Source organism: Arachis stenosperma, chromosome 9 (genome assembly GCF_014773155.1).
Source record: "Arachis stenosperma cultivar V10309 chromosome 9, arast.V10309.gnm1.PFL2, whole genome shotgun sequence".
NCBI lineage: Eukaryota > Viridiplantae > Streptophyta > Magnoliopsida > Fabales > Fabaceae > Arachis > Arachis stenosperma.
The window spans coordinates 152357841-152368061 of record NC_080385.1 but is presented as its reverse complement, the minus strand read 5'-3'; the positions used below and the strand labels follow the sequence as shown (position 1 = coordinate 152368061).

The window sequence follows — 10221 nt, the reverse complement described above, 5'->3', positions numbered from 1 at the left end:
CTAACTTATTAAAATAGACAAAAAAAATAATATTTAATAAAATTTAAATATTTTATTTTTTATTTATAAAAACAAATTAGACAATTTAGACACCACAATAAAAAGATATCATAGAATCCACCTTAAAACAATTTTGAACAATTATCTTATGGTGTGTGTAACTGATGCACGGATTTTGCAGTGCACTAAAATTACAATTGGGCCATATATAAACGGTGTTCTTTTGTCTATATTCATGTGACGAAGTCGGTTCCATTGACATTGTTATTATGTTATCAAAAATAAAATTAAAAATATTTTATAGAGGACGCGATTTTTATTCATTTAATGCTATTACACATTTTAAAATAACTTTTTTTAAATAAAATTTGTATTCTTAAATCTTAATAAATATTACGTTAGCAAAAGCCCACAGTAAGAATATAATATTTAAGATCACAACTTAAATTCATCCATTAATGTTTTAAGTCTCATGTCATATGCTTAGCACTGTAATTATATGGAGGCACGTGCGCTGTCACTTGTGGGATAAAAGTAAAGAGGTTCTGTGATTGTGAATTTGTGATGTGATGTGACCTAAGCCCAAAATCCAAACCAATAATAACTAAATTAGTAATTAAATTCTGTTTTTGTTTTTGTTTTTGTGTTTTTTTTCCCTTTTCTTGTTAGCAACGTTTTATAATTTTCACCCTAGTGCAACTACTGCAGGTTCTTCTCTTGTTTCTCTGAGCAGTACCATTTTCGGTGCATCCAAATCTACTCCTCAGCTGTTTTTGTTTCTTCTTCGGATAGTCACAGAAATCTTTTTGTTTTTCAACCGATCTCGTTTTGCCCGTGGTACGTACCTACTTGATCCACTATTGTGCTACTTTGCTTTCCCTAACTGGATCACAGATCATGTTCTTATAGATTTGTGTTATTATTTTCTCGATTGAAAAATACAATTAATCATCCAGTGATTGAACAGTTGAATACGAAGGATGAGTTTATTCATTAGCATTATGTCAATATATGTTGAACACCCTAACATGGATTAAAGTGCAGTTTCTACATCTACATCCATCCCTTTTGCTATTGCTGAGTTTCAATATATTTGGAGTTTCGTTTATTCAATGATCAATTTTTATATGGCTTGATTTTTTGTTTCAATTACATTAACGTAGAGCTGAATAAAAGTTTCCAGGTATAGGCATGCTTTGAATATTCAATTCATTGGATCTAGAATTGTAGTTGTTTGGAAGCAATTATTAAATAACTGGACACTTGGATTACATTGTTTATTTTTGGAATTCCTTCTATAACAATTTATAAATGACGAGAATGGTATAATGCCAGTACACTTGATTCTTCTTTTTTCACCATTGAAGTGTTTCACTAGCTTGTAAATAAGCTTCAGAAGATATTATAAATATGGCAAATATGTATGCCTAATGCTTTAACATAATGAATTAAAGAGGCCTGGTTTGATAATAGCAATTTTCTGCATTTTCATGTCAACAATCTCATGTGTTGCTTCATCATATGAAAGTTGGGTGCTCCATAATCAGTTGAGCAGTTTGTACCATCCTGTCTTTGGTTTTTTCCCTTTAACTGTGTCCTGACTGTTTTTTGTTCCCTTGAAATTCAATTTTGTTGAATACTTAACTTTATTGATTCCTTTCCTCTTGCCAGTTATTTTAAATTTATGCCTATGTTTACGTGTAATTTTCCATAATCTATGCAGTAGAATCTTGTAAACCCTCTTGGTAGGCCTTTGGTGTGAATAGATGCCAGTTGCTAAACTCACGGCCTCTGGCTCTCCTGATGTCATGAAAACAGAAGACAGAAATGATTCTATAGATACCATCATCAGACAAGCAATTGGAAAGGAACCTTTCCTTTCTTTTCCTAGGGCTGGTGACAGCCCTGTACAATGGATTCAATTACTCCATGCTTTAGACCAGCAAGGTATCAGTAATAACTTTATATTATGTCATTATATTTTTTGTGAGGTTTGATTTTTGAAAGTATATTGTGAATACCAAATTGTATTCATTTGATATTTAATGGTTACTGAATGTGTTTTTCCCTTGAGAGAAAAATACAAGAGAAAAGTGAACAGTCAATAGTTTAAAATATTTAGATCACTTTGCCTGTATGCTGGCCTATTCAAAACTAACACAATTCTTTCTAAAATGTATCCAATTTCATTTGGGCTTGGTACTGGTGTGTACTGTTCTAACACAAGTATTCTAATACAATCTGTTATTTGTTTGACAGAACTTCCAGGGTGGCCTTTGCTTTCTCCTGTGAAGGTTCAGTTGCAGAAGTGTGACAAGTGTTCTCGAGAGTTTTGCTCTCCCATTAACCATAGAAGACATATGCGTGTACACCATCGATTGAAGAAGCTTGATAAGGTTTTCTTTATAGCTATAAATAAAAGCAATATTTGTCCCATTTTCGCTCTTAGTTGATGAGTCCTTTGTGTGTTTTCATAGTTGGTTCTTTTCCATGCCCTCCTCAATTTTACCTAATGCTGCTTACAAATTGTAGGATTCTAAGAAAAACCGAGATCTTCTAGGAGCTTATTGGGATAAGGTAATTTTTCATCTTTGTGAATTTCACTTGTATGATGAATACTAGTAGTTTTGTTTTTTTACTAATTTTTCATGAATGATGTAGCTCTCTATAGAAGAGGCAAAAGAAGTTGTGTCATTCAAGAATGTAATGTTGGAGGTATAACTTTCTGCTTCTTACATGACTGGTTTACTTGTACATGAAGTTATTTTAATATGGCTTACTTTTATCTCACTAGTGTATATCAAATATATATGGCTACGACTGGGAAGGGATGAAATGGATATAAGGAAATCTGAGTGACATGAGGCCTTATCCAATCACTTATTTACTCACTCACTCTAAAACAACTGCTAAATTAGGGACCATATTTAAAGGCATGACTTTTATTTATTTATTTAATTTTTTGTTTTAAAAGAAAATTGCAGTACTTTCATTGCATGAGCATACTTGCATCAATCCTCATACGCTATTATGTGTTTTATTTTGTTTGGCTGTAGTATTTTTCTATTACAGTTGCTACTATGGATTAGAAAAGTGAAAACTCATGCGCTATGTCCATTTGTTGGATGGTTATAGGTGCATTTTCGAATGTGAATATGAATGTTTGAAACTTCTTCATCAAACTTCTTTTCAGCTTCTATTGTTTTCCTCTTTCCTCCCTTTTTTCCCTAACAAATCTAAGTATATTGTTTTTTTTTTCTTACTAATTGACATGATTATGCTTTAGGAAGTTCCAGGGTCTTCAATTTTAAATGCTTTGGCAAGTCTTACTCAAAAACAAGGATTTTCTTCTCTTCCACAGTATTATCTTAAGGCTGGTTCTGCCCTTCTGGTATGAAACTTAATGGTCTTACTTATCAGTTATTTATTTCAAATATGTTTCTTGTTATGGTATATTGATGCTATAAATATAAATTGTTTTCAGGATATTGTCGAATCGAGGCCTTCAAGCTTTCCTATATCTTCCCAAGAGTTGTTCAGTATACTTGATGATTCCAGTGAAAAAACATTTTTGTGTGGGACAGCAGTGTCAATGCAAAGATATGTTTTTGATGGAGAGGCTGGAAAGATTGGTCTTGAACCAAAAAACATAGTTGCTTGCACTAGTTTCTTGGTAGAGCAGAAATTGGTAATTATTTTTCTAAACTCCAAAATATATTCCAGTTAATGAATTTCATGATATTCTGTATTCAAATTTCAAACAAACCAGACCTGGTTCCATTTTGACAAAGCAAAAAGGTGTGAATTATCTGAATTAGTTCTCTGAGATAGTCGTGAATAAATAGGAATTTCCTTTTACATAGGTGAAGGCATGGCTTGCAGACAAAGAAGCTGAAGCATTGAAGTGTCAGAAGCAGCTAGTTGAGGAGGAAGAAGCTGCTCAGAAAAGGTACGTAGCTCTATAACCAGTTTGTTTTTATACTGTCGTGATTGCTCCCAATCCTTTGTGTCTTTTGACATCTGGTCTTATTGGTCATCCTGAGTGATTCTTAATGTTTGTTTTAACCTTTTAGGTTCTTAAGGAATGACCATTATTTCTAGGGTTTACGGATTTAGTTTGAGAGTAGGATTATATGATTATATGATATACTATTATTCTTCTTTTTCCTTCTTGGTTTTGTTCTGTTTTCAAGTTTCCTTGTTCAGTTTTGGGTGCTTGATTTTATCATCCTTATTTTCAGGGTAATCTTGATTGAATGACATTTAGAATTTAGGGAGGGGCCCCCAATTGATTTTTATCATTCTTATTCTTTTAATTTGATTTCATAAAAAATTTCTAACCACTTCTGAAACTTCTGTTGTGCTACTATATTAAATACGCCACATTTTTTTGGTTATTTGGCTATTTTGATAAAATAATCTGTCCTTTATCTTGACTTATGCTGCAAAGCCAAAAAAGGATTAGAGTTGCAAGTGTACTCTCTTGTAAACTAGCCGTTTATGGAAAGTAGGACTCTGTATTTAACTTTTCTCCCTTTTTATAGACAAGCTGAGATTTTGGAGAGGAAACGCCAGAAAAAGCTTAGACAAAAAGAACAGAAGGGGAGGGAACTGCTCGAAGATGACATTGAAATTAAACGGAACATCAATAGCACAGGAGAGGCTGTACTATCTGCAGAAACATCTTTGGATACGTGTGTCTTTGAAGCACATAATTCTGATACATTTGCAGATCATGCTTCTTCACCACATGCATCCGCCTGTCACTTTCCTGACATTTATGAAGGTGCTGAAAGGGAGACACACTCAGGGTATGAATGTGACACTGATCAAAATATTGAGCGACAAACATCCCACAGACATAGTCGTCGACGCATGATGGTTGCGAGACAGCAAGGACTGCCAAAATCACAGTGGGCTGTATCCAACTGTTTACATGCGAGCCCATATTCTCAATTATCAAAGCATGGAGTCATTCAGAGATATGGGACAAACCGGGATCAAAGAGTGACTTCTATTACTAATGGGATGAAAGTTTGGAGTCGAAAGCCTAAACCAGATATTGATGGGATGGTTTCAAAAGCCAGACTGCAAAAAGAACCAGACAAGGTTAAGAATCATGAAGTATTGATAGGATCTATATCTGTAACTCTAAGCAATTGCAGCCAATCAGTGGGTAGCCTTGTGGCATCTCATGGTGATGATATTGTGGAGAATCCGACAAAGCAGTGTACTGTACAGGAGAAGCCAGTGAAACCTGATTCTTCCCAGAGTAGCAACAACCCATTAACAGTGAAGTTTTGGCGGCCAATTGGCAAACATGGAACCAAAGACCCATTTCCACTTCAAAATGGTAGGGCTGGAGCTGAAGCTGATACTTATGAAAAAGAGGATCAAACTTTGTCAGGTCAAAGTAGTTTAAGGGTGTATAGTATAGATCATAGTGATATTGGTTTCGGGAACAAGTTTCCCGATTTTGGTGCTAAAGCATATCCAAGAAGCCTTTTCTCCAGACATGCTGCCAAAGTCTTTCTTGCACAAAGTAATCTTTGCTACCCTACATTTTCAGAGTTCTATTCTATTGTACTGTCCCGTGTCATTAAAAATGACTTCCTTGGTCTTTAATTGTCTTTAATCTAATTGAAAACAATTCCTATGCAGGATGGAAAGAAGCTATTTCATCAAACCATGTGAAATTGGTTGTTTCGCCTGATTCTGAACCGCGTGAATGCCAAGAGGTACAAGATCGTGAACTGACAGCATCTCAATTTTCTAATGCCGATAGATATGGCACTGTTGCAAATGCAGAGAATCAATTGCATGCAACCTCCGAAGTTACTAAATCCAAAACCAAAATGAAGCCTAAAAAGGGAATCAAGATAAAGTATATTCCCAAACAAAAAGCAGCTACCTAGTAGGAACTAGGAAGGAAGTAAGAAAGAGAAGAAATTTGATTTATTTAATTATACAGATACGCACAGTTTTGACTACTTGCCGATCAATTTCTTAACAGAGGTTCCAGTTTTAACAATGGTCTTCTCTAAGAAAATTGAAGATGGGTTTTTGCCAGAAAGATGTCTTCTTTATATTTTTGTTTTTCTTCAAATGATGTCATAAGGGATTGTGTAAGTTTGTTTTTTTTTTCTTGTGGCATTATTTACGAAATTTTGTGTAATAAATTTGTTTAATTGATTATAGAATTGCTATTTTTTTTTCTTAAATAAAAGGTGGTGTTTATCATTATTAACCCAGTTTTTATAATTGGGCACAATTTCTTTGTAGTCATGCTATCCCTGAGATAATGGAGAGAGCCCTAATCAGTTAAATTACGGAATATATGCAAGACTTGAATGTTTTTCTTAACAAAATTACAATAATATTATATCTTCTCTTTAATATAGTCATAAAAACTAAAAAGTGGAGCTAAACAACACAAATATATTAGACGACAAGCAAGTCCTTAGCAATATGATCCTAGTGTTTTCGAGTGTATCCGTAGGAATATGATCCTACTATGTTTAGCAAGCTAGCAAAAAGAAAAAAAAAATGCTTCTTGGAACTGGGTGATTGTCCGTTTCTGGGGTGATGGTCTTAACATGAAAGTCGAAACTCGTGGCTTGGAAGCAACACAACCGTACAATTATGAAGCAACACTTGTCACCACAACTAACACAAATTAGCCACGCCATCAAACCTTGAATATATTTCATATGAACCTGCCATTTGTCCACAACTTCCGCCATCATCTACAACCTTATCTCCATTCATTCATTCCTTTCCGCTTATTGCGCGTACCAATCTCAAATTCTTCTCCTTCTCGCAATGCTCCAATCCAATCAATCATCTTTCTCTAGTAGTTAACAAAAAAGACGTTGAAGAAACACCAGATTGAGTTCTGAAAATGTCGGGTGGGGTCGGTCCAACGAGTGATATTAGCCTACCAAAGGAAGAAGAAGTTGTCCACAAAGAACAACAAGACCACTCGCTCAAGAACAGCAAGAATGCCTCGAAAAGCGTCACCACGACGCGCAGGGTTGGATTCCTCTCTTTCCGGCAGCTAAATTGTTTGGCAGTGGGGATAGTCCTATCAGCAAGCGGCATGGTTAGCCCCGAAGACTTTGGCTTCGTTGTGTTCTCCATATTCTACATGTACTTCATCGCAAAGGTTGCTTTTCCACCTCTTCATCCATCAAAGGAAGCACAAGTTTTCAGCCCTCAAAACAAGGTCCTGAAGCTTTACGTTCTGGTTGGTGCCATCATTGGATTATATGCTCCCATAGCGTATATCTTGGAAGGTATCTTTGAGGGCGACAAGGAAGGTATCAAGGCAGCAGCACCCCATGTATTCCTGTTGGCAAGTCAAGTTTTCATGGAAGGCGTTGCATTCTCGGGGAGATTCTCAACACCAATAAGGGCATTTGTACCCGTGTTCTACAACTCAAGGAGGATCTTCAGCATTGTGGATTGGCTTAGGAGTGAGATCTACAAGATCAATGAGGAGCACAGTGGGTCTGATAGGAGGGTGTATGTTGGGAGGGCTCTTGCAGTGGCTAACATGGCCTTCTGGTGCTTCAACTTGTTTGGCTTTCTCTTGCCTGTTTATCTTCCAAGAGTTTTCAAGCTCTATTACTCTGCTCCCAAGGACAACTAATTAATGATTCTTAGTAGTACTAATCATGTTTTGATCTTTAGACTATGTATGTAATTTTATTTTACTTTGATGTATAAGGTCTTGAACCATACTTTCTGTATGTTAGCATGCTTAACAAAGTAAAGGTAATATACATATTATATGTACTCCCTTTCTCTATGTCATGTTATGTTACTGTTATTCTTCATTACATGTGTTCCCAATGACTTGTATAAAAGCACATCGTGGAATAAAAGCATCTTCCAAAAAGCTAGTGTAAAAGAAAATCCAACACACAGCAAGGTAATAGATTGAAAGAGTGCAATCTAGTTGGTTTGACTGGTACGGTAACACTGTAAAATTTAGTGCCATGATTCATTAAGTCATAACAACTAAAGTATAGTGAAATGTCGTATCCTATGCTTTTAATAAAAAAGTAAAATATTTAAGAAGCAGCCAATTAGAATTCAAATATGGTTCCAACTGTAAAGCTTTTTTTGGGGTAAATGCTTCAAATTTTCCGAGGATTAATAAGCTAATCACTAGACTAATCCTAATTGGTTACTAAAGAAGCTAATCTATTGTAGATATTTTGGAAGATGAGAATTGGCAGTAGTTGGCACTTGGCAGCGTGGAGACCACAGAGATAGAGGCCATTATAAGACATATACCCGTTTGGGAAAGGGAAAGGGAAAGTATTCATCACTCTTCTAGAAGATGTGGCCGTTCAACAGAAAAGGGCCTTCTGGATTCTCATCTTCTTCTACCGCCGAAGAGGTCACCGCAGGCATCGATGCTACTGGCCTCACTGCCATCGTCACAGGAGCCAGCAGTGGAATTGGCTCTGAGACTGCGCGTGTTCTTGCTTTGCGCGGTGCTCATGTCGTTATGGGGGTCAGAAACTTGACGGCTGCTAAACAAGTTCAACAATCAATACTCAAGGACAATCCCTCAGCCAAACTTGATGCCATGGAGTTAGATCTCAGTTCAATGGAATCTGTCAAGAAATTTGCATCACAATATAAATCCTCTGGTCGTCCTCTCAACATATTAATGTAAGAAAACAATCTTTTCTCTCTCTCTCTCTCTCCAATGAATCCAATTCATTCACTCATGATTGCTTTGTTGAAATCTTAAGAAACAATGCTGGAATTATGGCATGCCCCTTCACGCTCTCCAAAGACAACATTGAACTACAGTTTGCCACAAATCACATCGGTATGCTACTACTATTATACATTACTATTGCATTGTATTGTTTCTTCATCAGTTTCATAGATTGCTTTGGTTTCACATGCATGCGCAGGTCATTTTCTTTTGACAAATCTTTTGTTGGATACAATGAAGAAAACATCACGGCAGAGTAAGAGAGAAGGAAGAATTGTTAATGTGTCCTCCGAGGCTCACCGTTTAACTTATTCTGAAGGAATTCGTTTTGACAAAATCAACGACGAATCAAGGTATATATCCATATTCAAATTCATACTTAGCTTGTTCTATGAGTAATTAATTTTGCTTCCTTGTATTTTATAGTTACCACAGCTGGCGTGCTTATGGGCAGTCCAAGCTAGCAAACATCTTACATGCTAATCAACTCACAACACTTCTTAAGGTTAGTTGCTTTTTTACTCTCTTATGCCATCACTCTATAATGTTAATTCTTGCTTCCTGAATCATGATTAGGAAGACGGGGCTGATATTACTGCGAATTCTCTTCATCCGGGAACCATTGCCACCAACCTTTTCCGTCATATGGGTGTGGCCAATGGTAACTACTACCACATTCTACTATTTTATGAACTCATAAAGTATGCTTTTGGTTCATTTTCCATCCAATTTTTTGGTTCATGCAGGTATAGTTAATGCAATTGGGAGACTTGTGCTTAAAAATGTCCAGCAGGTATGACACATGAGTAATTTAGCATACAAGATAGTTGAAAGTTGAAACATTCATCATGTTGAATATGAGATTTTGCATGCTATGTAGGGAGCAGCAACAACATGCTATGTAGCATTGCACCCACAAGTGAAGGGAGTTAGTGGCAAATACTTCTCTGATAGCAATCTGTCCAAAACAACCTCCCATGGAACTGATGCTGATTTGGCTAAGAAACTCTGGGATTTCAGTATGAATTTGATCAAGTAGATTGCCATGCTCACAAGGACATCATACCTACATCCTAAGCGAATCAAAGTCATCAATATTATGAACAAAGTTACATTGTAGTATTATACTTGTATCTGAATCGTACATTTCACAAACATGAGTTTGAAGCTTCGAACTTGATGTGCATACCAATTTAGTGCTATTTTGTTTGGACAAATTAATTTCTGTATTTCCAATGTTTGGTTGATATATTAGTTTTATTGGAGTGACAGATGGAGTTACCCCTGCATTTCAAGATGGTCCTACTCCTGATTAGAAAATTACTTTATTATGTTTATATATTTTTTTTATTAATTCACAACATGGACTCTATGTGGATTCCACAGAAATAGTCAGTCAACAGAAAAAGAAAACAAGCTGCCCTTGGCTTGACATGGTGCATACGAGACATCTATATTTTCAAGTTTGACTTCATATTAAGAGA

At 35.8% G+C, this 10221-nt stretch overlaps 3 protein-coding genes across 3 annotated transcripts; all 3 read left to right on the top strand.

The window, feature by feature from the left end:
- The first annotated feature begins 657 nt into the window (after positions 1-657).
- Positions 658-6227, top strand: LOC130950499 (uncharacterized). The gene is made up of 10 exons (XM_057879015.1): positions 658-837; positions 1724-1947; positions 2260-2396; positions 2533-2577; positions 2662-2715; positions 3287-3391; positions 3485-3688; positions 3864-3949; positions 4545-5542; positions 5662-6227. The coding sequence occupies exons 2-10, from the start codon at positions 1767-1769 to the stop codon at positions 5913-5915; spliced, it is 2064 nt and encodes a 687-aa protein (XP_057734998.1). The 5' UTR covers positions 658-837; positions 1724-1766; the 3' UTR covers positions 5916-6227.
- A 449-nt stretch (positions 6228-6676) lies between these two features.
- Positions 6677-7797, top strand: LOC130950500 (uncharacterized). The gene has a single exon (XM_057879016.1). The coding sequence runs from the start codon at positions 6902-6904 to the stop codon at positions 7649-7651; it is 750 nt and encodes a 249-aa protein (XP_057734999.1). The 5' UTR covers positions 6677-6901; the 3' UTR covers positions 7652-7797.
- Positions 7798-8251: 454 nt separating this feature from the next.
- Positions 8252-10026, top strand: LOC130948458 (short-chain dehydrogenase TIC 32, chloroplastic-like). The gene is made up of 7 exons (XM_057877200.1): positions 8252-8685; positions 8769-8848; positions 8937-9090; positions 9164-9242; positions 9314-9398; positions 9484-9530; positions 9618-10026. Exons 1-7 carry the CDS (start codon positions 8348-8350, stop codon positions 9774-9776), a joined length of 942 nt encoding a protein of 313 aa, XP_057733183.1. The 5' UTR covers positions 8252-8347; the 3' UTR covers positions 9777-10026.
- The last annotated feature ends 195 nt before the right edge of the window (positions 10027-10221 follow it).